We start from the raw sequence: 27,260 nt of genomic DNA on the forward strand, positions 1-27,260 counted from the left end.
ACGACCTCAACAGTCTTTTTAATTTGTTATTAGGATGAGGTGACGGAGATAGCTCTTTACAGCAGCTCTTGGCAAGTTTTTTTTTGTAACACTAATTAAAAATGCACAAAAAAATCAGGTGTGAGATCCAGAGATGACAACCCAAACAGAAAAATCTTAAAAATGCTCAACAATCCTGACCTCTCCGAACAACTACTTCATGAAAATCTTCCACTTTGATGGGAACAGAGCATGGTTCACAGAGCTACTTTGCCACACCAAAATGCATGTTCATAAACTCTTTTTTGCTGTGCATTTACTCTGAATCCCTTAATGCCCATAATTGGTTATACCTACCATGAACATTGTGCTGCTAAAGCCAGGGTATTTCAGCCTTTAAATTGTAGAAAAAAACCCCACCATGTGCAGACACTAGAGCAAGCAGGTTTGTGACATTTTCTGGCACTGTAACGACAGTCTGTTACACCACTCTGTATTTTCTTTCCTTTCTTTTCTCTTCCTTTCCTTTAAGATAACATCCTTTTCCTGTGCCTGAGGGAGAAGGCAGTTGATAAAAGCCAAGTTCCTGTTCACAGATATGTTTAGAAGGCAGCCAAGCTCAGAAGTTCCTTGAATAAGCTATATTCCTACCACCTTTTTTTCCCCCTCCTCTGTCAGAGACATTTGAGCCCCACACAGGAACCAGGCTCACATTGTTCAATAGCCACGGACATTTCCACAGTGGCTGGGAGGGTCGAAAGCCTTTTCCGCTCTTTGTTACAGATCACTTTTTTTTTTTTTTTTTTTTCCTTCTTCCAACTTTTCAGTTAAAGAATATTGCCAGGGCATTCCTGAATTAATCCAGGCTGAGCTTCAGAGAGGAGAACAAGAGACAGGTGTAACTGGGTGGGAAAAAACCCACAATGCTAGTGAAGCTTTTGCTCATCTGTAATACAATAGGATTGGCAAAGCTGGTCAAACATTCAGCCCATCATGGAGATCATGATGGTTCAGTGCACAGCTCAAAGCCACAAATTTATGAGACCGCTGCATACCCCCAGAGGACTCCTCACGAAGAAGAAGGTTATTGGGAAGCAGAAGGGCTCAGGGAGGATACTCCAGATTACCCTTCAAGTGTGATCTCCTCACACCAGGAAGAGAGAGAGGATTTTGAAGCTGCGAGCCCACAGTCCCGAAATGGGTAAGTACCCCAAACGTGCCTGTCTTACCTGTAATGATAGTGCAATCCTGTCTGATGCCTTTATATCCTGTTGATAAAGGGCCATTTCCAATAAAAGTTTCTCATTAAAATATATTAGATTTTAGGGACCAATCTATATCCAAACAGGAGGAGTTTAAATGTTTTAACTACAGAAACAGAAAGCTGAATTGCTTGTGGAGGATGAAACCACAGATGGGACCGGCTCTTTGCCTAGTCCAAGGCAGCAGAATGGGGTTAGGGGTCTGGATGCACCTGGCAGATGTGCAGCCTTCCAGTTCTGCCATAGCACCATAAAACAAAATGCTCTTTCTGGCAAAGCAAAACTAGAGGAAATTAATTTACTGACTTCTTCTCATCACAAACCGATGCTGATGATTTTTGCTGATCATGGCAACTTTTGCCCATCATCCGAATGTGCCTGGCTGCAGACTTGGGCCTAGGAAATGGAGAGAGAAAGAGAATGGCAGGATGTTAGCAAAACAAAAATAGTGAGGAGTAAATATAACAAAGTAAGGAATAATAAATAAGCTTGAAAATGATTACAAATTCAACCCCCCTAAAAGGTTTTTATGACAGTGAAATACTTCTCATGGAAATCTATAGAAGAGTAGACATCCTGAGTGGAAAGGGCACGTACTATCACTAGAAAGACTTCCAAACACTATGATTTTTATAACTTTTACAGGGCGTGTAAGTAGGTCTCTAAATGTTTAAAATAGATGAAAACCCAACAGGACAGTGAATGAATCTTTCACAGTGCTGATGGATGGGTAGTGCAGAGCCCTGTTTGGGAGAGCTGAAACAGCAGCACAGTGAGTGCTGTTCACAGCTCAGTGCTTTAGGATGCCCTGGTATTTTTCTCTTTAAATGCTCTTGAGGAAATGAAAAAAGGGAGATGGAAAGAGACTGTAAAATCTTGCTCATGTCATGCTTCCCTTTCATGAGAACTAAAGTATGCAATCCTGTTTCTAATCTCATCTATATGTAAAATTAAGATTTCTCTTCTGCATGTAGCATGGTGAGTGTATTAATAAACCCTGTTGTCCTTCATACTACATCTTCCCACAAACCTGTACCTCTCACCATTAACCTTAAGTCATTTACTAAAGCCTTTAAGTGTTGACTTCCAGTTTTCTGATAGGTAGTGTTTGATAATGACATGTACTGTTAATTTACCAACTCCTGGTTAATACATTTCAGACACTGTCAGCAAAAGAAAAACAAAGCCCAAGTGGTGGTAATCTGCACTTCCACGTTATACTGTAAGGTGGTAATCATTTGATTGCTGGTTGAAATGCCAAAAGCATTCTGAAAACTAGAAGTACTATGAAAACTTAACGATGTAAAAAGGAGCATGTATAGGTCAGCAAGACACTGTAATACACTGTCCTAACAGGGATTTCTTCCTTTGCTATGTAACTTTGTTCATTACCAGCTCGTGTAATTCAGTTCAGCACCAGCTATTACTCACCCTAATTTCCGCCCAAGAAGAGAAATACTTCCTCTTATGGAGCTAGTTGTATAATGAGTCAAATCATAATGTTCTTCCCAATTATAAAGCTATGTTGATGACTACAGGCACTCAAAATGTAGCCTGGCAATAGCTTTAAGGTATCGGTTCTTTTGCTAGAGATATCACATTTATAGTGCACAGAATCCCAGGAAGCTGGTATGTCTTATGAAATAAATTTGAAACTTTGAGAGGAATTATGTCCAAAAGTGAGGGGAGAGAGTGTGAACAAGGGTCATCACGGCTCCCCTTCCAACTGCACTCCAAATTCTAAAAGTCATTGCACATGGTTGAAGCAATGTACCTTCAGAGCCTGAAGTCCTCAAGTGTACATCAGGTACTCATGGCTGGAGTATCCTGCTTTGCAGAGACAAGAAGTCATGAATCTGGTATTTCCTCCCTGAAATTGTGACACATGCCCTGGAAAAAACCTCGAGGAATTGGGCTTATATCTCTAATGGGGAAAGCAAGAAGAAAAGCATCAGGAACTAATCAGGAATTAAGAGATATAGGGAGATAAAGACATGCCATAAAAAAGCCCAGCTTCTACCAAAACTATGTCCCACTTCCGGTTTGATTTTGAAATAAGAAAATACTTTCTTTTCAGAACTAGGAAACAAACAAACAAAATCTATGGTAACTTTGTCTCTGAGACCAAGTTTTGACTCTTATCTTTTTCTAACAAAAATTATATGCTTTTTTCCAACCTCTTTCTATTTTCCCTATGTTTTAGCAATAGTGGTTGTTACAAAATATAACTAGATTTAAAAATAAAATTATAGTATTATTTTTCTTATTGCAGTTATTGAATAATTGAGACCATCATAAGTAATATGTCCAAGGTAATTAGTCAGATTCCTCTGGTTTCTGTTTCAGCATGAAAGGTGAAATGACTCATTAGCTCCCAATCAAATGCTTGGATATGTTACTTTATTAATGAATTCCTTTCAGAACAACAAGATTATTCTAATAAGAGTTTTAAAATAAGAAAATGAGTAAGAAGCCACTGGCCTTTAGCTGACTTTTTAAAAAGAGAAATGCATGAATAATAAACTTCTTGTTTCAACTCCTTTAGAGGAAGAACTAGGTAATAGTTTAGTATCCCAGCTGTTGCTTGTATCTGAGTGAACAGTAGAAGCTCTGCATGTTCAAAGTGGACAAGTGTGTATACATGTTACAAAATCAAAACTACCAAAAGAAGCCAATTTTCCAAAGGAAATCACTTGGTTTTTTTCTCTCTCCTCAGCAGCTGTGCCTCATATGAGCTGATTGGTTTGATTTTAGATATTTTGTTCTATGGCTGAAGTAAATGGATCCATGTGTACCCAAACTTTCAGCAGTATGAAAAAGGGAAATGAAAGCACAAGTATATGAAGAGATGTGTACTGTAAAATCATTGGACTGTATTAGCATTTGTTTTAGTAATGGAAGATGAAGAGTAAGAACAATAAAAACAGCCTCTGGATTTCATAAATACTCAATGCATAATACCCCAAATAGATAATAAATACATTTGCACTCTTCTTTCCCCATATAAAACAGATGCCTAATGCAAAACTTCTCAGAAATGCTGTGTTGTTACTGCTGGTTTTCCTGTTTGTGGATACAGGCAGCTAAAATGAGGCTTGAAAAGCTGCCTGGGATATGACCAGATACATGAACATTCTAAATAAAAAAATATTCTAAATATCAAATAAGAGCTTGCATTAGGTTTGCGTTAGCTCATCACCTACTCTAATACTTACCACTAGGTGTAACCAATTCAACTGCTGTCTGATGAAGACATACTGAAAGGGATAATAAGTCAGTCAATGAGATAATACACCACTATTGTTATCCTGACAATTGCTATGTGGATGACACACCTGATAGCTGGTGAAAACTCATGCTAAGCTGACAAGCCACCTTGGAGATTTTTCTTTCTTAGAGCCTCTTCCATCAAACACTTGGTAATGACACATGCCTGAGCAAGGCACGGTGCTGACCTCAGGGGAGCTCAAGGAGAGGGCCACGTAAGTGTACGGCTGCGTGCCCTGCCTTAGGCTATACAGTTCAGACCTAGCCAGACAGAACTCGACTTGCATGTCCCTCTCTGTGCAGCTTCGTCCATGCCATCTTCTCTATGCCCTTGCCATGAACTTACCTCTGTTGATCAAAGATCCGTGGAAAGACCTCTACTGTAATAACACTCCCAAGGGCTTGTTTTCTCTCCCTACAAACAGATTATTTCTCAAGTCAAGCCATGCACTGAAGCACCGTTAGTGGAGCACTGTAGCCCAAGGCTCCTATCTTTTCTCAGCACTGAGCAGAATCGCAGCTGGCTTTAATCTAATCCAGGTGCCTGCAACATCAACAACAGTCAGGCTGACAACTCAGATTTCAAGCATTTAAGTGTTCATATTTCACTAAAAAAAAAAAAGATAAATGAGACATCTAAATGGTACAATCCCATCACATGCCAGCTCTGACAGCAAAGCCCAAAGCTGCCTGTACCCTCAGCTGGCCTGACTTGACTGTCAAGTAACACTGTGAACCAGATCACTTAAGCATTCCAGGTTAAAAATAATCTGAGAAGCAGAGGTTGCTTTTAGCTCTCCTCCTCAGTAACCACACTGACAGAGTTGGTCCCCAAATGGATGGCTCACCTAGTAAGGGGAAAATGGACTGTAATGAAATGGGAAGGAGCAGAGAAACTACAGCTGGTTTCCTCATCTATGACAAAGTCTAACAGAACTTGTCTGTCTTTCCAAAAGTGTAATCATTTCCAAGTAGCCCGTTTTGGATTTACCCTCCAGCTGGGTAGGTGGTTTAGTTTTCCTGCTTTCTCTTTAATCCGCAAACACACACTCAGCCTGTCACCTATTGGGATTTTTCTTACAATTACAATCTCTGCAAAAAAATAAATTAAAAAATAAAACCAAAATAAATCTCCAAACCCCACCACCTGAACTATAAATAAGAAAGACAGAAATCTTCAACGTAAGTAAACTATTAACTGTATTAACATATTTTGAGATTTGGACTCAAAAGCCTATGAAGTCACCCTTGATTAGAGGAAGGCTTTCTGGTGTCAACCAGGTGCGTTGTTATCTCACTGAAACACACAACTCTTCCTCTCAGTCAGCACTGAGACAGGCACAAAGAAACAGGCCTCTTTTTGTTATCTCCCAGGGTGTTGAAATGCAGAACAACTATCCACCGAAGTGTAGACAAGCAGAGAGAACCCAAATCAGTCTTATTCTAAGCAAAGTCAAAACAATGCTCAATCTTCATCACGGTTTGTTTTGTTTTTTTTTTTTGTCTGCTTTTACAGGAAAACATCCATTGATTTAGTTAAGACCAGTTTCACACTGACTCACCTACATCTTCAAAACTAGTCAGGGACTTTCTTAGGAAGCTTATGGGATACTGAAATTTCCCACAAAGGACATAGAACATATGCTTAAAATAAAACAGGTCTGGATGAAATGCAGCTAAATGATCTTCAGCCCCTGACATCCTGCAAACTAGTGGAATGGCCATTGAGTGCTCAACAATAGGTTTCACAGTGCCAAGTACATTAACAGAAGCAATGGTTTCCCATCCAAGTCAGGCACTTGGCTCCTTTTGGGACTTTAAGAAATTCTCTGATATTTGGCTCTTGTTGAGCTGCACAGCTGCAGGTGGAATAGCTCCCCATTAGGATGTCTGATGCAAATGACACCACTTCATTGCAAGCAGTACAGGAGTTATCGAACGCTCTGTGCCCAAAGGATTGTTTTATTTCACAGCTCATTAGCGCAAGCTGCAGCAATTCAAACGATCTCTTATTTCAGCACAGTCACAGAACCAGCGTCAGCATTATCGCTACATGGATCCAACGGCTTCCTACTTGTGTGGGTCAACATCCCTTGAATAAGTGATCAGTGGCCAACCCAGAACAAAATTACAGGCATGCCTAAAACATGATCAGGGCAAGCCTTGCCTGTATCCGGAGCGCATGTCATCTGGGAATCTTGTCTTCCCACGCATTTTTGACTTGCTGGCATCAGCACAGCTTCTAGGAGGTGGCCGCTGGCTGCGATTCCTGCTTAAAGACAAGGTCTCACAAAGCAGTGAGCATGCTATACTAGGGGTGAACTTAAGTCTGCAGGAATAAAAAGATGAAATCCAAGTGTAAGGTGCTCTCCGAACAGGCTGTAGAGCTTCTTTTATGAGGAGGATAGTATAAATGAGGTAACGGCTGTGGATGCTTTGTGAAGAGGAAAAACTTCTTGCATTTATTTCTCTGAAGTAGCTTGTCCAACAGTTGGATTTGGCTTAAAACCAGCTCCCAGCCAAGCCTGCTTTCTCCTGAGCTCCTGCCTCCAGTGAGGCTCCAGGTCCAGGACTGGATTTGCTCAGAAAGCCTTTACAGCACTGTTTTTAGGACATTCTGCAGGACAAGTCCCAACTGATAACAGCCTAACTGGCACTACTGTTGGAATAAAAGTGGCATTCAACCAGCATTACTCAGGGCTCTGGAAGACATCCAGCGCTGTTGGAAATCCACGTGTTTGAAACTACCACTGCCACTCTTTTCAGCCCAGCTTGTTAAGGTAAACTGCAAATCAATCGCTCTACTTATACCCCAGTGGAAACCAGTGTGGTTCATAGCACAAGTCACAGGAAGATCCCAGACCCTGCCTGAGAGGGAGCTCTACTCTTCCTAAAGGAAAGATGGAGAAATACAAGAGTTTCTGCAGCCTGATTGTATTACAGGGCTCTTGGCTGCTGGGGAAGAGCAGGAGAATTCACTGACATACCACCAGCAATCACTCACTGTCTGCTAATTAAAAACCCAGTGGCACACTGTGCTCCCTTCGAAAGCCAGCACCTTTTTCAACAGCTGAACACCTTCTGCATTCCACAATGAATAAAAAGATACATCTGTCCTAAAACTGACGTGCACAGTCCTAGTTTAGATTAATTTAAATGGGGTATTCTACCTCTGTTTTATTGAGGCTACTTTTTCTTGTCAGTGACAATTTCACACTGAGGGAAAAACAGAACATAGATTATTCCACAACTAAAGCCTCATTCCTTTTTCTTCTGCTTCAGTTGGTATAAATTAGGAGTTATTTCGTACAAGTCAATCAAAAATCACTTGTTTAAATTAGAAGAACGTAGTCCTCTATTGTCATCTTGTAGCACATTTAAGTATCAATAAGTGCTTATCGGGTGCCTTTTGCACTGTATAGAAAAAGAAAGTGTCGTGGACCTGAAAAATTTTGCACTCTGTCAGTGGTAAACACAGGAATGACTGGACAGGAGCTTTCAAAGTAATTATAGAAACTGGCTTCCTTGAGAATAGAAGCCGGAGGAAACTGATGTGCAGGACAACTTGGTTGTTCTAGGACAGCCAAAGGAATAACGAAACTTGTGAAAAAACAATGTCCTGAAGCTTTTATTCAGGCAAAAATTCCACTGACCTAGAAAGTGTCTAAAATTATGTGTTGCAGTGCCAATCACAAAAACATGCAACTAAAAAAAATTAAGTATGGAAGTACCTATCTGAGCTGGGGGGCAATACTCTCATCACTATGATGCTGCAATCAGTGTAGCGGTGTATGAATAAAGAGACTAACTCATATTCATCTGAGCAAAGTAATAACTACTGCAGACCAGCCATCTCACTGTATCTCCTGGTTCTGTGGGTTTTATTTTGTTTAATTTGATATAAAGTGGCCCAGCCAAATCCTAGAATCAGAGACAGAACTGCGTGCACTTCACTATGTTTCCATAAAAGCAGAAGTATTACCCAACATAAGAAAAAAAACATTTCAAGATCCATTTTTAGTGTAGAGGCCTTAAAGGTTCAAATAAAAGGAGACTGAGCTAACCTACGTTTGCTGAATCTTATTTAAATACAGAATGCTTTGTCACCAGCTGAATTTAGCCTCAGACAGAACAATACATTTGCTTCAAAATAAGGCAAAAGTGGATAGGTGCATGTGAAGACTCTATTCAAACACAGAGATTAGAATAAAGCCTAGGAAAAATACCACCTAGTCTTGCAAAGATTATTCAGATACTTTTTTTTCTGGTTAAAGAAAAAAAAAATTTGCTTGAAATTTAAAACAGGAAAAGCAAGTGAACAACTGAAACATCTGTAGCCCTGAATTTGCTAGGGTTCCCTCAAGTGTTGCTCTAACTTGCAGTACTGTGATACAAACTTTACCATTCACCAGACTGAAAAGCTCTTCTGCTCTCCTCACATGAGCAACTTCTTTCTACTCCTCTCTCTCCTTGACGGCAGAAGCTTGAATCAAAAGGAAACTATATTAAAGGGAATAAAAGCAGAGGGTGTTAAGTTGGTTATATATTCAGTGAATGAAGTGACATAATTACAGATGGGGGGAAAATGCAGAAGCAGAACACAAAGCTTTTGTGTTCTAGAAACCAGCTGAATAAAGAAAGTGCTATTTGTGAAAGACCAGCTCTTTGAAACTTCATAGCCTAATTCAGAGCCCGCTGGTGCCAGCAGAACAATTCCTGTTCGCCTCACTGAACTTTAGATCAAGCCTCAGTCTTTACATTGTTCCACTTAACATTAAAGAATGACATTTTCTCTCAAGGTTAATACAGTTAAGGAGTATTTTTAGTTGCAGATTGTGAAGTTGCATTCAAAAAAGCATTTGACATGATGTGCAAAAAATACTGCAATAAAATTTAATCTTTGAGCACATTACAGATGGGCAAGATAAGCCTTATTTACTTATTAGATGAAAGAATAAATTTTGATAAGCTTCATGGAGCTCAAAACCATTAAAAGTTTTTGTGATTTTATCCAAAACATGGTATTATGTAGCCCTTCAGCTCCACAAATAAGCTTTTAAGATCAAGCAAGAGAGAACTAGGAAGCAGATGCTAAACGGACACAAAGAAATGTGATCACCATTAAAGGAAGCTTTTATTGGCAGTCTATCAAATTCCATCTTTTTCATGCTATTCATTCTACATACTGCTAATAACTGTCCAAAGTAGGCATCAAGTTGGGATCAACCATTGATTCAATTTCTGATATAACACCTTTCTACAAATGGGTAGCCCACCAGATACCTCCAACACATGAACAGGTTTTGAAAAGGAATCCTTGTGCTTTGTTAAATGTGTGTGCACATTCACATGTGCAATATAGCAAAAGTACTCACAGTCACATGATGCCACATTCTTACTCACACATGTTGTTGCATGTACACATTTGGTCTAGGTTTGTATGGCTTACCAGACTCAAAGGACTTGTTTGGGAGCTGTGCATGGTGGGAAAAACAAATCAGCCCAGATGATGATTCACAGCGAGTGGATTGTTTTCATTCGGAAAGAACAAGAGACTAAAGCCAAAGAATCCTATTTAAAAGGAGGTTTCCATACCGAATACAGGCTCCTGCCTGGACCTGGCAGGCATCCCACAGACAGACCCAAGATACTGCACCTAGCAATGATGCCAGCGAGCTCTAGCAGCAGCGTCCTGTCACTTTATTTCCCCAGAAAAAAATCAGAGAGGATTTGAGGGGGAAAAGCCACTCCCAGCTATGGCTTGCCAGGCAAGTGAGAGAGGTCAGCCTAAATACAAGCACAAATCAGGTCTCTGTTTCAGAGTAATTCATCTTACACCAAGCACTGAAAAGCGATGCAGCCTCATACAGCCTGGCAGACTTAGCCACACCTTGGACGCCAACATCAGCCAGAGCATTTGTGTTGGTCTGCTGGCTTTGAATCGCCCAGTGACCCAGGCAGAGCATTTGACTCTTGAAGACTAATGACTTAATAAAAACTTGAGGATTTGTCTTCTGGTTCAGTTCCACAGGAAACAAGACTCCCATCGATAACAGGCACAAAAATTCCCCCAGTCACTTGCAAAGGCCTCAAAAACTACAGCTCATCAAAACAGATATTTTGGCTTGAAATCACCACAAAGGCTGCAGCCTGCTTTCCTGTTCAGCTATCCCAGCGCCGCAGGCTTTGCCAGATTCCTGCCCCTCCTTTTAAGAGATGCAGAGTTTTGCCTGCACGAGTGTTCACTGAAATCGCAATCATATTTTCCTTAAGAAACCAAGGAACAAAAAAGGTGGTCTATGTCCTAGCAAGCCTGGTGAACTGTTCCCAGCTAGGCCAGGCTGTCTGCCCTTTCCTCCTGATGTTTCCAGCTTCCTTCCCTTCTCCTAGCTGCTGTGGCCACAGCTTCTGCTTTTGCGCAGGACTCGGTTCCCCATTGTTTCTGCAACTCTCTCAAAGGGGCAAACTTTTTCCATATATGCTGATTATCAGAGATTTGGTTCCCATGTTCCCATTTAAAAATACACTGCCTAAAGTTTAGCTGTTCTTTATACACAATGCTCTATTCCATTGTAACACAAGCTCTGACAAACTCATGGAGTACAAGAACCTCCTTATGTCTCCAAATAACCCAACTGACATGATCAGCACTGTAAAAGGTCTGATATTACTTTTGTTCTGAGAAACTAGTGTTGATTTCTTATAGGAAATGAATTTAATAGTATGCATAATGGCACATAATATGATTTTTAACTTTTCTCCAGGCTTCATTTAAGCAGATAGACTACATATTGACACCTGCAAGCTCTAAGACTCCTAGTAATGGCTGCAAAGGTACTGGATGCTGTTTCACTGAAGGAAGAACAGCAGATCCCTGAAGATGCCAGACAGAGGGGGAAAAACCTAAATTATGTGAAAATAGCACCTGCTCACTCATCAGATTTACTCTTGGACATTTAAACTTTCCAGTGGCAAACTCCCAAGTTCTGAATTGCCAGTGTCAGTATCAGGAAGAACAATGTTAAAAAACCTCAGAACACAATGACCAGTTCTTGCCATCACTAATACACCTGTCACATGGACAACTAACATAACAGAGTAGCTCAATTTTTGAGATTCAAATGGTCTTCAACCAGGACAGCTAATTTCATGACAATTAGAGAGCTGTTTCCTCTGAAGGTGCTTTACCATGAGAATGAGGAAGGCTTCAAACACCTTTTGCAACTGATTTCATGCCAATGTTCCCATCTGGAAAACAAGACTGTGATTTAAGTGGTATTTGGGTTCAGCATAGTTAACAGGCCCAAACTAGCAAGCATCAAGGGATGTTTGGAGGAGGCACAGGTTCTGCTACAAAGGGATGAGCTGGATTTCATGAGCCACTGGGGAAGATGGAGCCCTTTGCAGCCTTCCTTATGCCCAGGTGGCACAGGCTGTGGGAAGTCACTGCTTCAGAGCTTAAAACACAGAGGCTGAGCTGCCAGAGTCCGTGTGCCGCTATAAGCCTCTCATCTCTCAAAAAATGCATCTTCATTTGAAGAAGGGAACTAAATCCAATTCCTGCTTCCATTTCCCAGGACAGGAACCAGTCATGTTAACTGTGTTAACCTGTTTGGACCCGTCTATATATTCAGACTCTCTGGAAAGTTAAGGTGAATTAGCTGTAACAGTGAGGGTGGTATATATTTTTTTAATTTCTGTCTCCCCCCTGCTCAATCTCACCTTTTCCCTAAGGAAGAGAATTAGGACATTTTAACATCAGTATGTTAAGTGGTACGTCGCAACTTCCTAAAGGCCTTGTGTGCACACTGTTTTATAAATAACCACTGTAGGAGCTCTCCTACAATAGGCAGGACATGCAGCCAAACTTGTGTGAAACACAAGGCCCAAGACTATCTTTAAGACAGATCATAAAATGCAATTGCTGGTTCAGTGACTATTGCTCAGAAGGTTTTGTAGCCGGAGGTAAACCGTGAGAGAGCAGGGACCCCTTGCCTCCCTATAGCTTCTTTGTCCAAACAAAGCCCACATCCCTTCTCCACTCATCACTATCCACAGAGAACAGTAGGATCCCTTAGTGTTTAACAGGTGAACTTCTGTAAACACACTATCTGAAATAATGTGTTGAATACATGCATAGTTTATGAACAATAACTGCAACTACTAATTAATCAGATGTTAATATTTTTTTTTCCATTTCCTATTATAGTTATTACTCCCTTCCTGTCACTTCTGACCTTGGATTTTAACCATCAAACTTCAACCAACAGTACACTTCCATGTATTGACTTTAAACTTTTGAAAAGGAAGAGGCTCACCTACGTGCTGGGATTAACAAATACCTATATAATTTTGGCTTGGAAAATATTTCAGACTAGTAAAGCTCACTTGTCCTTGCTAGAAACATAAAACTAAAACCCAAGAGAACCACCTTCATTTTTCCAACATTATTTTCCTGCCGGTGATGGGAGAAAATATTACAAAGGTAGTTTAATTAATAAAATCCAATCAGTTACTGTATTATATTGAAGAAGTAATACTTAGGAAGACATTGATTATTAATCAAGTTTATGTTGGATTAAATTTTCAGAAGCAGTCTGCCTCAGCCTGATGAGTCAGTCATTAGGCATCTGACATGGCAACATGCCAAGAACAGCAATTTGACATTTAAAGTGACATTAACCTGCAGGTTATCATGGGTTGGAAATTTCTCCTGCTAAATGAAAGGACTGGAAATGGAATTAATGCATCAGACAATCAACCCTTTAGTAACAGATTCAGATAAACATCCCAAATGAAAACAAATTAACTGGGAGTGGAGGGAGAAGCTAACAAGCATTTTCCACTTTCCTCATCCAGCTAGGAAAAAAAAAAAAAAAAAAAGAAAAAAAATAGAAGGCCCTTCCGCATTTCACTCTTCCTTGGCACTATTACAAGCAGAGACTTAAAAAGATCTAATTCAAATTTCTTTCCCGTATCTTTCTTCCACTAGGAACTGGTGTTCCTTCATGCAGTCCCGGCTGGTAACATACATAGAAGCCTGCATGAAGGAGAAGTACATTGTCAACTCCCAACAGCCCTGTCTAAATGGAGCACCAGACTGCCAGAAGATCATGTAAGTATCCTAAATAAAACCACTGAAGTAAACAGAATTTTCTCTGAATTATCTAAATGATGTTTTCAAAAGTATTTGAAAGTACTGAGAGCAGCCCTGTGCAGAAGGACTTGTGGCTATCAGTGGATGGAAAACTGCCCATGAGCCAGCCCCGTGCGCTCTCAGCCCAGAACCCACCCGTGCCCTGGGCTGCAGCCAGAGCAGGGGGGGCAGCAGGGCCAGGGAGGGGATTCTCCCCCTCTGCTCCGCTCTGGGGAGACCCCCCTGCAGTGCTGGGGCCAGCTCGGGGGCCCCCAACAGCAGAAGGACACGGAGCTGCTCGAGCGGGGCCAGAGGAGGCCACGAAGATGCTGGGGGGGCTGGAGCAGCTCCCCTGGGAGGCCGGGCTGAGAGAGTTGGGGGGGTTCAGCCTGGAGAAGAGAAGGCTCCGGGGAGACCAGGGCTTAAAGGGGGAAGGACTCTTTATGTAGGGTTAGGACAGGGCGCAAAGGGTGTAAACTGAAAGAGGGTAAATTTAGACTACATATAAGGAAGAAAATTCTTCCCAGTGACGGTGGTGAGGCACCGGCCCAGGGTGCCCAGAGCAGCTGTGGCTGCCCCCTCCCTGGAAGGGTTCAAGGCCAGGTTGGACGGGGCTGGGAGCAACCTGGGCTGGGGGAAGGGGGCCCTGCCTGTGGCTGGGGGGTTGGAACTAGTTGATCTTTAAAGTCACTTCCAACCCAAACCGTTCTATGATTCTATGATTTAAGACACGTTTTTAAAAGAATTAAAGTATCCGTTCAGTTGAATACCTGAATTGAGTAAGGTCTGATTTATGTACCTAAGGTGATCACGCTTTTAAGTAATCTGGGAGAACAATTGCCTTCCCAAGCCGTCAAGTACAGGATGGCAAGGTGATTAAGTGATTTTTCAAATCTTCTCATGTTTATTCAGAAAAAAACCAGAGACCATACCTTTCCCACAATTTTCAGGTCAGAATACGCACACATAACTTAACAAAATCTCTGCCTGTGGCCATCAGTGAGAACATTTAGATAGCAGGATCCAGAGATGTGCAACTTCCCAGGTGCTTACTCTTCTTTCAGAAGGACTGGTTGCCCAAAGAGCACTGGTGAAAGCCAATAGCGTACTTTAAGGTATCAGGACTGATACATTTTTAATGTTGGGAGGCATTGACTCAAAACACACTTTTGAAGTGAAATAACATTTCATACTCACCTACATGTTTTCAGATCTATGTAGTTACTTGACTGCAAAAATGCTTTTGTTATTTGTTGATACAATTAATTGCTCTTTCATTGAACAAGACAAAGTTTAATGTTAATTTCTAGTGGAGTTTTTAACAAATTTGTATCTTCCTCAGTACCCATGACATTTTGGAATATTTGTTTAAAAATAAAACTTTCTCTGCAAGGACTCTATTATGATAAATATTACAGTTGTGTTTCTGATAGTTACATAAATCTGCCACCTGTGACATCTCAGACTTGAGTCTGATCAGTGCCAACATGTTTGGAAGGAAAAAAAAAAAATCTACCAAATTACAATGAAGTGTGAGGCAGCCCATTGGAGCCCTGCTCACTGCATAGTAGTTACATTCTGTCTGCATGTAAGAATGTGCACGCACCTCCTGTTGTAAACAGTAATCCTGAAGAGCAACTTTATGTAGGGGAAAAAAAAATGCTCAGGATTCCTGAAATGTTTTACTAAGCAGCAGTGATACAGTTTGTGACAAACTTCTTTACTGTGTTCCGCATTAGTCACCGAGGACATGCTTGGCACCAGACTGCTGCTAGAGTGAGTGAATTTACCCCCATCAATGCCAGCTGACAATAACTTGCAATCTAATGACCAGAACCTTACTCCCCAGGTACAGGACAGCTCTGAAGCCAGTCTATCAAGTGAAACAGAAGGTCTTGAAGTCTTTGCAGTGGAAATGCTGCCCTGGATTTATTGGCAAGGACTGTGAACAGCGTGGTAAGGAAAGCCAGAGAACAAGGATGAGAATTAATGACTAAATGCTATTCTCAGTGGCGAGAAATAAGTTTGCCTATTTGTTTTTCCTTTTTTTTTTTTTTTTTTTGAGAATAGGTGTCTTATTTTCTTTGGTCTGCTATCCCCAAATCACCGATACCTTGAAAAAAGGAGTAGTTGCACTTGGCAGCGATTAGTAGCTAAAAGCATTAGCTACTTATTCAGCTGTTAGTAGCACCTTTGTAATCTACACATGGAGAAAGGCATTCATTTACCAGGAGGGCCTGTCAGATGGACAAGTCCATCTAGGAATGCCTAATTCCAGGTAGAAACTGGTGACATCAGAAAGCAACACTAGCATATGCGAAATGCCCCTACGGTCATTTTACAGGATAAAGTCACCTGGTTGGGGAAGTCACACCATATCTGAGTTCAAACAAGGCAGGCAGTGTGCCCTCCCCTGCCTGCACCACTGCCTCCTCTCTGCTTACCCTGGCCACACAGGTACCGGCTCTGAGTGCAGGGAGCAGATCTACAACACAACAACAACGACAACAAGAGCCCAAACTGTTACTTCCACGGAAGCTCTAGCAATAGCTTTTACATATAATAAACTATTACAACTCTTTGCACTGTTGAATAATGATGTGTGCAGCTGCATCATTATTACGAGAGGGGGAAAACAGTGTGGCTTAAAAACTGAAGTGCTATATGGCATTGGCAGGATTTAGCAAATAATACTTCAAAAGCAGAAAGAGAATTTAAACAGATAAAAGATAATTCCCTTTAGCAATTAAGGCAACCATAATAAAAAAGGCAAACACCTGTGTTAAAACTTTCACACAAATCTATGCCTGCCTCACCTACAGACTCCACAGATAAAATGGGAGTGCCTGTTTTTACCTCTGGAGGTTTAGTTTTTCTTCACAGATGGCTTTTATTTGTAGATTTCTCTCTAGGTGATGCCCCAGCCTGACATTCATTTATAATGTTGGAAAGATATTACCAGATACAATGCTTCTAGCTTAGTCTCTTCTTTTTTACACTCATTGACAAAAAACAGCTGTTCCATCTTTATCTCTTCATTGGTACAGCATCACTCACAGTAGCTGGTGCCACCAGAATGTTCAGGTAACTGTGGAACAAGGGAGAGGAATCTGTAGATCTTTTGATAGGATCCCCCAGGGAAAAAAAAAAAATAAAAAAGAAGAAAAAAAAAAGCATCTATTTGCAATAGACTTATTTCTTAAGAGCAATAACTCATCATGAGTTAAAAACCCCTACCTTAGTGCATAGCACTACCATTTATGCAAAGTTGCATGCCAGTGCCATACTGCAAGCAAATTAAATTCTCCAGACAAGATGTTCCTTCCCTAAGCAACTTTCAATGCAGAAGCCTGTCCCCACATCAGTTACACTACACATTAAATTACCCTGCAATGTCTTGCTAAAATGTAGTAGTTTCTGCATCTAAACCATTTTCACCGATGCATTACATCTCAATTGCAGATCCCAATTTTATTCTGGTGCCAGGAAACCAAACTGAAGGATGGGAAGAAGAAGAGTCCTCAAACCACAGTATGTGCCTGAAGTTATTTTGCTTGGAAATTCTTTTATCTCTTGGTCACTGATCAGAAAAAAAGATGCATTTTTTAGCTGCAATTTTAACTTGATAAGCAACAGACAATATCTCTAGTGAAAGCATTATCTGGGAAAGTTTTTACACAACTACATTTATTGGCATGAGGGCTTTTGCTATAATACTACATGAATGCTCTAGACCAAGCATTCAAAAGTTTCAAAGTTGTATGCTGGCTGGTCATCAGCAATACCTAGTGAGAATGCCAGCTGGTACGGAGTGTTAAATTTTTCAGAGGCATGGATATTTAACCCCTTGCTCTGCTAAGTGGATTCACAGGTAAGCACACTATGCTCAGAAGTGTACCAAAAAGCCAACCTGTTCCAAATGCTATTACAGAGCAGCTACCCAGTAGCTTTGAGATTATTATTATGAGGTACTGTAGATTTGTAACTCAGGCACTCCATCCTACCAATCTAAGTATCCAAGAAGGACCTTTCCTTACCTATTGGGAAATGGTGTGGCTTGCAGTGCTATTAAATATCTTCTAGCAATTGACTTCACGGTACTATTGCAGCTCTGAAAGAGTCTTCTTTACATTATGCTCTCAGCACTGAATGAATAAGCAGTTGCTTTACACACTTAAGTTTAGAAACCATTAGATTTAAAGGTCAAAGGTAACCCTGGAGGGTAAGAGGCCCCCAGGATGGTATATCCCAACTGTGCCAGTTTCTGCAACTCTTAGCATACACTTTGAAATCTACAGCTCAAATTAGCAAGTATTTATTTAGAATAACATCAGTTAAAGGGTCTCTTACCAGGAGTCAGCTATGACACACCCTATGCTTCTGAATTCTTACTGAAATGCCTCAATTGCTCTTTCATCCTCTCCTTTTATTCTTGGTTGTTAAGCCTTGCTATCCTTTCAGTCAATGGCTCAAAAGGAGGTATTATTCCGGAGCGTTCTTATGGCATGGGGAGATTTCAAACGAAGAGTATTTTACTGCCATCATGGCTAATGTGGCTGAAGTTCTTCTGTTAATATTTAAATATATTAGGTTTTCATCACTGTTGAAAAAAAACTTTGCAAAGAATCCGTGAGTTATGGTGCTATAAATCAACAAACCCCCTAAATGCCAGTGCTAAATTTTCAGAGCAAAAAGTACACAGGTGTTCTCAGAGGTTTTGTAGGAGTACCTGTTGCCTGGTCCCTGCACTCCATTGCATGACTTTGTTTTTTTAATCTTGTGATTAGTGTCAACATCAGTGGATTCAAGAGAAATGTTGGAAATCATTCAAAATCATGAGGCTTTACTGGATGATCTTCAAAGTGATATTCATCAAGCAGTCAGCAACTTAGGTGACTTACAGAGAATATTTGAAAACAACGGTACAAGCATGGTGTTAGAAGTGAACCAGAGCAATTCAGGTGAGAGGTCTGATGAAGAGTTATCAGCCAGCCAATAGGCCCTGTGGAATGACACAGATCAGAAAGAAAACTTGAAAACAAAAATACCCTGATATTCCTTGGTCTGCTGGTTGCTTCTAAAGAGAGAAAAAATGGGTGCAATCCCAATACAAATGAATGAGCCAAATTCAAGAGTAACTTGAAATGGGAAATTACATGAAAGGCAGATTCCTTCACACTTTTCTGGAATTTCAGAATATGCCTTAACCACAGAATAAAGAGATTTCTTATACTTAAAATTTGTTAGCTTATTATTCTGCTTCTATGGGGATGTAGAGTTTAAATTTGGTTTTTGTTCTTTTTTCATACTCATGGATATACTTTGATGGGCAGAGATTCAGAATGGTGTATGTAAAAAAAGAAAAAAAAAGTAACATTTAACCCGTCTTTGGAACAATATTCCTGCCATATATAGAAGTGGGAAAAAAGAGCTACAGAATTTGACCTACTAAAGTAAGCCACTGACTCACAGAAACATCTGCTAATGGTACAGACTATTGTCCTCAGTGAACTTCAAGATGCTCAAGTTTGAACATTGAAGTTAGAAATCAAACCTTAGTATAATTCACACCTAGTGCAGATTTTTCAAGTTATTTATTCTTGGCCTGGAATATTCAGTTGTTAAGATGCTGTATAACTTTGTGAAGTAGAACATGCACGGTAGAAAGCATCATAAAAAGAACAACATTCTGAGACAGTCAGATAAACAAGAGCCCACTAGCTAAAGACTGTTGTAAAATTGGGCAGTTATGGCTACTTATAAAACTACTTGTCCAGGAGTTTCAAAATGCAGTATTTTTATGACTTAAATGGGGCAGCCAATATATATCAAAGTTATTGTCTGCAGACTCAGACACAATGTGCCTCACAGTAACCATGATTTAAGATTAGGCTATTTTTACAGTTTTCAAAATTTATCGTGTGGTCAGATTTTGGGAAGTAAGACAGCAGTTACTCTAGAAAAATACACACTTAAGTTACACTGGCCAGATTAAGATGTGTTCCAAAAGCAGAATTTAAGTTTAATTAATTTTTTAAAACTGTGTTAACAGATCTACAGGAAAGGCTTCTGCAGCAAGTGTTGTTTCCCCATGTGGAGAACTTTCTAAGGAAACATTTTAACCCAGTGTGGGCAAGCTTCAACAGAAGCTTACAGAACCTCTCGAACATTGTAAGAAACCTGTCCCATGACGTGGAAGCCAACAAGAAAAGCATAGAAAGATTCCAGGAAAGTACTGTGCCCAAGAAGGAATTCCAGGAGCTGGGAACTAAGTTTGAATCAAAAGTACAAGAAAACGTAGTCAAAGTCAATCAGGTGAAAAGAGATATAGAGAATCAATTGCAAATGCAGCAGGCTAGTATTCGCTATAATCTCACCATGATCAAGGCAGATACTGACACAAAGCTCAAGAAATTTCATAAGATACAGCAGTCTCATTTCTTAGCTTTGAACAACAGCATAGCAAACATGAAACAAGAGCAAAACAATCTAGAAAATAAATTTGAGACTTTGAAAAAAAATTTAACAGAACTCTCCTCACATCACGGTCCCAAAGATGAAAATACCCAATTGACCATAAGACAAATAAATGACATTCTGGCAGGGCATGCAAAGCAGCTTAAAGAACTTTACATGGAGTCAGATGTGGCCTTTCAGAATATTGCAGTTTTAGAGAGGTGGTTTAAGGAGTTAAAAAAGAACGTCTCCAAGTATAGACCAGAAGATCTTACAATAACTTTAATGGAGAAATCACTTTCTATGGAAGAAAACAGAGCAGCAATGGAAAGGCAGATATCAGAGCTCAACTATACTCTCTCAAATCTTCGGGAAAACTATTCGGATCTGTTGAGGTACATGGAGGAATGTAATTGCCAGAGAATATCTTCTGACACTGATGTACTGGAAGAAGATTTAAAGAATATCACTTACTCCCTTGAAGGCACCCAGTCAAACTTAAAGGATATGAAGCACCTAGAGTCAGTTTTCAGAGATCTCTTGAGGAATGAAATTGAAGAGCTCTCCTCAGCTTTTCCATCTATCCATCAGTCCCTTAGCCTCCGTCAGGAAGAAAACAGACAACTTCAGTTACAAGTTACGGCCTTTTCCAAAGACATAGGCTTCTTGAAGAAGAAAGATGAAGAAATTCATCGACACATCAAGTATCTCAACAGTTCCTTTGCCTCTCTCTTGGAAGATGCCATGAGGCATGAAGCAGCACTGGAGGCTTTACTGGGAGAAGAATTTATGGAAGTCTTGTTTGAAGAGGATCCTAGTATCCCAATATCATCAGTTTTTCAGCTGCAAGAATCTCTCAGACATATCTCAGATAAACTCCAAGAACAAAATGTGACTTTAGAGTCTCTTAGATTTCATCTCTTGGAGAGAGGTCAACAGAATAATCATGATGCTCATACTACATCTAAGCATCCCAAAGAAGAAACGCAAACATCCTCCACTCTAGATGAAGTCAGTAGTCAACGCAGCATAGTAGAACATATGGAACCTAACTATGAGGCTGCCAAGGATGATTCCTTGGATAGCTCATCTTATAATGATATCATGACTCTGAAGAATGACATCAAACACCTGAGCCTGGCAATCAAGAGGCATGAATCTGGAAGTGACATGAATCTCTGCTGCAATCATACAATAGCAAATGTAATTGAGCCACTCAACATTTCTGTCGAAATTCTCTCAGCGGATTTATCAACCATCAAGCAGAAGCTGGAGGAACATCTGCTGATTTTTAAAAAGCTATTTGGAAGCAATGAACAATTAATCGCCTCAAATATAAGTCTGGATTTTAAAAAGATTCAGTCAATGTTGACCAGAAAAGCGAGAAGGCAGCAGAAAGGTCAAGACAAGCAAAGAGACAAGAAAAAGCCCGAGAGGCACAGAGAAAATACACAAATGATAAGTGGAAGAAACACAGTGCAGACAGAACTTCTGGAAAAAGGTGGGTTCTTATACTTGCTTGTGTGCAGGTCTAGCTCCTTTCTGGGCCCTGCAGTAAGTTCCAGGCACAGAGTGTATTAGTCATGACCTGTCAGGTATCTTGTAGGATGCTGGAGGGAGAAATCCTGAGATTATTTACATCCTCCCCCTTCATCAAAATAAGCAGTTTGAGTGAGAATCAAGTTGATACACTGCTACGCTTCGGTCGAGGCCAATAAAATTACACCCATTATAGCTGCTGGGAAATTGGCCTTGAACTAATTCAACTTTAGATGTTTAGAACACAGACTATAGATGCTCATGTTAATGTAGTAGCAGTTTTCTCTTTCGAAGCTGATGGGAAGTGCTAGGCTTCTTGGTCTTGCTTCTTTTTTCTCTGTTATTGGAGTCTAGAAGAAACATACTCAAAGCACCAAATCCTTCTCAACACAGACAAATACATTAAACGAACTGCTATAATTTGCACAAGTGGAACAGGGAGGCCTGACCAGAGAGCACACTCACTCTCTTACGGCTAAGCTTGAGAGACAAGTTTTCAGCTTCTACTTCACTGTGACTGGCCAGTTCCTTTTCCCTGTAAACACGTGGCCATAAGCACCTGGTAATTACAACCACCACAGCTTTAGCATTGGCTTTTATGGCTGTAGTCCTTGTTATGGACATATAGCATAGATCAAAAATCAGACTCTTTAGGCACCTGTGCTGCAAAACTGTAGTTAAGACTGGATAAGCAGAGCATGTATTTACTTTTCAGGACAGCAAAAAGTGCTACTTTTTTTTTTCCTAGGTGGTCTCAGCCTTAGATTTTTCCAAGAGTAGCGGTTCAGATATTTCCAGGGAACCATTTGATCTAATCCCAGGCACATACCCATTCCAAGCATTTAGCTCTACAAACGAGCATACAAAAATCAGGCCTCACAGGGTGAAGCCCTGTTTCCTACCCTAATAATCCTGGGGAGAAGAATGCTCACTGCTAAAATCCTGTTTCTCTTTCTTTTTTAGATTCATTAGTGGCATTCCACGTGGGACTCTCAGAAGGAAAGGATAAAGAAAAAACTCTGAGGTTTAATGAAACTTACCTCAATTATGGAAACAGCTATTTCCCTGAACATGGCTATTTTAAAGCACCGCATAAAGGTGTCTACCTGTTTGTCATCTCTGTGGAGTTTAGTTCAGGACCAGCAATAGGACAACTCTCCTTTAGCCGTGGGTACAAAAGAACTCTCTCAAGTAGTCAGAGGAAAACACCAAATGGAAACACTATGACTACTTTTGCTGTGGCAGAAATGGAGAAGGGGGAGAAAGTATGCTTTGAATTGCTGCAGGGCTCTGTAGTGAAACGGAGTCCACCTGGGACAACAATGGGTGGATTCCTAATATTTAAAACTTGAATAGTGACATACTGTTTTATTGATCTCTTTCCATAGATGCAATGGATCAATTCACTATTGCTTCATCTGTGATGTATTCAATCCTACTGCATGTGTTTAAACATAGCACTACCCTAGATTTGTCTTCATGCTTCTTTTCTGGAAGTGTTTGGCTTTTGATTAGTTGCTTATGAGCAGCAATGGGATTTTCTTTCAAGGGAGAAGCTAATGGTTTGGACTTCAAATGTATCAGCACACATATTCCCAAATCCTTCCACTTTGAGAACTGCACCTAATTAGAAAAATGTTTTGTGGGACTTTCTTCACATATAACACAAATAATTTCTCCTTTCCCCTGGCAAGAGTATCCTCCCATGGCAAATACCCCCACCACTCGCAAGGAAAAGATTTTAGGAAGGACTGTATATATCAACTCTCTTATTTTGTCAACAGTAGCTTAAAACCAAGAAGCCAGGACAATTTTACCTTTTAGTTCTCTGTGGACCACAGGCAGTCACAGACTGTCTTCAAAACTTCCCCAACTCACTCCAACTCAATGTTTCAGTCTGTGCACAACATGAACACGAGAAGAGATAGATCAAACCCACTAAGATGTGCCCTATGCTAGTATTTGTGAGCAAGGATCTTAGCAACGGCCCAGTCTTTTTGCTTCTGAGTGGGCCTGCGCTGTATTTCAACTACACTGCAAAAATTTAACAGCAATGCAACAGTGTAAGACAAACAACATCTACACTTAGACATAAGAAAGTGTCAACAATATTAAAAAAAATATTGGTGAAAATGAAGTTTATTTCTAAAGAGAAACCTCAAGAACATAATAAATTCAGCCCAGAGTTCAGCATTTAGTAAATTGTTTAAAGCCAAGCAAGAAAGCAAATAAAACTAACAGCAAAAAGGCAAGCTCATTGGTCTGCTGTTATTGTTGAATACAAAAGAAATGTATAATTAGAGTAAACCAAAGAGTAGAATTTCTGAACTGTGGAGTTTTTTTGAATTTCCAAAATCTCAAGATGACCCATGTCTGGTCATGTCCTAAACTTTTCTTCTGTCAAATAAAATATGCCAAAGGCTTTCATCTTTGAGAAGTTCAATTATCATGGTATTTTTCCTTGTCTATCCAAATGCCTTAAGAAATGATATTAAAACAAGTAAATTTGCCAAAATTAAATGCCTTTAGAAATTCCCAGTATGTTTTGATGAAAGAGGTAAATTCTTATTATGTATTCTATCACCCTTTAAGGTAGCATTTTCTAACAGAAATCTATCCTGCTGTTAAGCAGTTTTCTTCCCACCTACTTGTATTCAAAGCAACACTAAACCACAAACTTATTAAAAAAAACCCATGCATCGGTACCAATACACATTGCACTTAAGACAACAGTTTGACAAGCAGACAATATGTATCTCTTGAAATAAAGCTACAAAGCAGTTTCAACTACTGACTTGCTGAGAAGGTTGTTATTCTCCACCCTGAAAAATCCAACAAACCAAATGACTAAAAATTATTTCCCATCTACTCTAACCAATGCTGATTTTCACATGAGATTAATGGGCCAATTCTCCCCATTTATCTAGCACGAAGCCACATCTTGCATTGCTTTGCAGCAGGCAGCACAGTGTCCATAAGCTTAGTGTCCTCTTCTGTCCCACAGATTGGTCTAATATCTGAGGGAAGGATGGGAAGAAAAATTTGGAGAGGTGAAATGTCAAAAAGGAAGAAAAGCAGCAAATTTGAAGATTGGGTTCTTTCAGTACAAAGCTCCTATACGGGGGTGACCCCGATGTTTTTACCAGTGGTTCTCCAGTTACTGGCTTCTGTGGTGGCAGCTTTCTGCAGTGTGAAGCCAAGTGTGCTGCCTAGGTCAGGGTAGCTCAAAACTCGAACTTCCCATCTTCAGTGCACACCAGTTCTGCAGCTAACAGCCAAGTTCCACAATTAAATACAGGCGGGGGATATATATATATATATATTTCAAAACACTTTGTTTTTAAAGCTTTGACAGAAAGCTTCAACTGGAATGAAAACCACACAGCTACCTGGGAAAGGACATGGTAGGTAGTAGACAGAACAGCATTTCATCCAGGCAGGACTTTTAAAGGTTTGGTATCCTTGTTACCAAAGCTTACCAGGGTTTACTTTTGTTGAATAACAAGCCAGGCAAATTCAGAGATGAACTCCAGAGTGAACACAATGTTAATATGTTTTCATTTTTGTATTCTTCAAATATGTGCTTAAATTAGCCACCTGCACAGACAAAGAAAACATTCTGATTGGAAGAATATAATTGTTAGTCTATGAAGCAAAAAAATGAATGAAAGATAATGGGTTAAAAGATCCTATTGGTTGCATAAGCCAAGAAGCCTGACTTCCTTCTCAAGTGACAAGAGAAAGATAATTAAGCTACTGGGTTGTGCTTGTGTTTTTAAAAATGAATATATCAGCTTATTAGTAACTTCTACCTAAACCACTTCAAAAATACAAGCCAACTATTTAACTACTCGTATAAATTTCTTTAAAATACCACCACCACTTGTTTCTGTGTTTGCAGTTTTTTGGGAGTTTTGTTCGGGAGGTTTTTTGGTAAAATTAACACAGACACATCACCATGATCTGCATTTTTAGGCAACAGACTGGAAGAAACCATTCTAATGAAGAGACAGTACAGTCCAGATTAGGACCTAGAGGAAAGAAAACTTTGCCACAACAATGGCAAGAGGGCAAGGATGATTAACTGATAGTTTAAAACACAGCTATTGGCTGGCTCAATTGATTAAGAATATGAGATTTTCAAACATGAAGAACAAACTGAAATTTACCATAGGCATTAGGAAAAGAGCTGTCCATACAAGTAGACAAATTGCTTCAGTTTACCTCATAGCAGACCAACTAGACACTAGTATGCCTGGTGGGAGTTTCAGCCATGCATCATTAGGCACAGAAACATGTATGCTTACTCCAAGATATAGACATATGAATATTGTCAACCTGAGCCTCATATTTTAAAAAAAGCTTTCAAATTCTCTGACTACTTCCCAAAAATCTGCCAGAAAACACTGCCAGTAGTTCAGCTTTCTGGATTTCCAGACCGAACCACTATGCTTTATAAAAAGATAAAGAGCTGTGCACCTTAATGACTTAATGTACTGAAACTTTTACTGCTTTATGAATGTCAGTATCTTACAGTATATTTTAAAGTTCAAGTCTCCTAGTGTTTTATTTATTTTCTGTTACTAAGATGATCTTACTTTAGTCAAAATGCAAGTACCCACTGTATAGAAACATTTTTACCTTCTATAGGTCCATCAATGCCTGAATTTTACAGTCAGATTCGTCTGAACCCATTTCAGATATCCACACCAAGCCAGTCTCTGAAGTCCATGGTGGTTACCCCTCATGAACCAGCTTCATGAGGTGGTCAACCCACACTAGTGGTCCTCTCATAACTCAGATTCACAACTGGTATTGACTTAGTACATTAACATCAGTGAGTAAAACTGAAGTGGTATTCTGGAGAGAGGTGAAGATAAAGCTGCAGAAGGGATTAATGAATTTAATGGAATTAAATCTGGTTCTTTATGAAATTAGTGACACTTCTGCAATTTATTAAAAAGCTTCTGATTCAATTCACAAACTACTCAGTATGCTTTTTGGCTTGCACACAAAACATACACATGGGGTTTTTTTGACATGTCTGGATAGAGCCATGTCAGTTCCTAGCTACTGATGTAAGCTTAGCAGTAACACGTTTTTATAAGGAGGTCAGAAATAATCATACATAAATGATATTTTGATATTTATTATTAGCAGGCAGTAGAACTTATTTTCACTTATCAAAATCCCCTCATTTTTTCAACAGGATCTTCATATCTTTACAATATAGCACCATCCTGTGGTCATTTCAAGAAGCAACATTAAGCGGAAAATAAATCCAAAGTGCTTGTCAAAACAAAGACTGGTGCAAAAAGTTTGTTATCCACAGTATTTCCATTATGTCCTCCTGTAATGCTAATATAGAAATCCAAGTTGTCAGCCCAGTCATGATCAGTGTATTTAGTGAAGATATTCCACAAACTACATAATAGCCACAACCATAAGAAAAAGTTCACTTTGCCAAGACAGTAATATTAAGAGGACCAAAACTTTTTGTAGTATAATTTCCTGGCATTATGTATTAAAGGGGAAAAAAAAGGTTTGAAACTACATACAGTCTAGTCTTCCACCATATTCCACTAGGATTTCCAGAATTCTATTGCAAGAATTTATCATTT

At 39.8% G+C, this 27,260-nt stretch overlaps 1 protein-coding gene across 2 annotated transcripts; it reads left to right on the forward strand.

Moving 5' to 3' along the window:
- The first annotated feature begins 547 nt into the window (after positions 1 to 547).
- On the forward strand, positions 548 to 24,426 carry MMRN2 (multimerin 2). Of its 2 annotated transcripts, XM_009975854.3 has the most exons (7): positions 548 to 1,180; positions 13,501 to 13,623; positions 15,494 to 15,600; positions 17,107 to 17,175; positions 18,432 to 18,605; positions 19,697 to 21,601; positions 22,603 to 24,426. In XM_009975854.3, exons 1-7 carry the CDS (start codon positions 903 to 905, stop codon positions 22,989 to 22,991), a joined length of 3,045 nt encoding a protein of 1,014 aa, XP_009974156.3. In that variant the 5' UTR covers positions 548 to 902; the 3' UTR covers positions 22,992 to 24,426. The 2 variants fall into 2 exon arrangements, with proteins under 2 accessions (XP_009974156.3, XP_032849988.2); XM_032994097.2 differs by lacking the exon at positions 18,432 to 18,605.
- Positions 24,427 to 27,260: the final 2,834 nt, after the last annotated feature.

The sequence above is a fragment of the Tyto alba genome, unplaced genomic scaffold (genome assembly GCF_018691265.1).
Source record: "Tyto alba isolate M040663 unplaced genomic scaffold, T.alba_DEE_v4.0 Super-Scaffold_1, whole genome shotgun sequence".
Classification (NCBI taxonomy): Eukaryota; Metazoa; Chordata; class Aves; order Strigiformes; family Tytonidae; genus Tyto; species Tyto alba.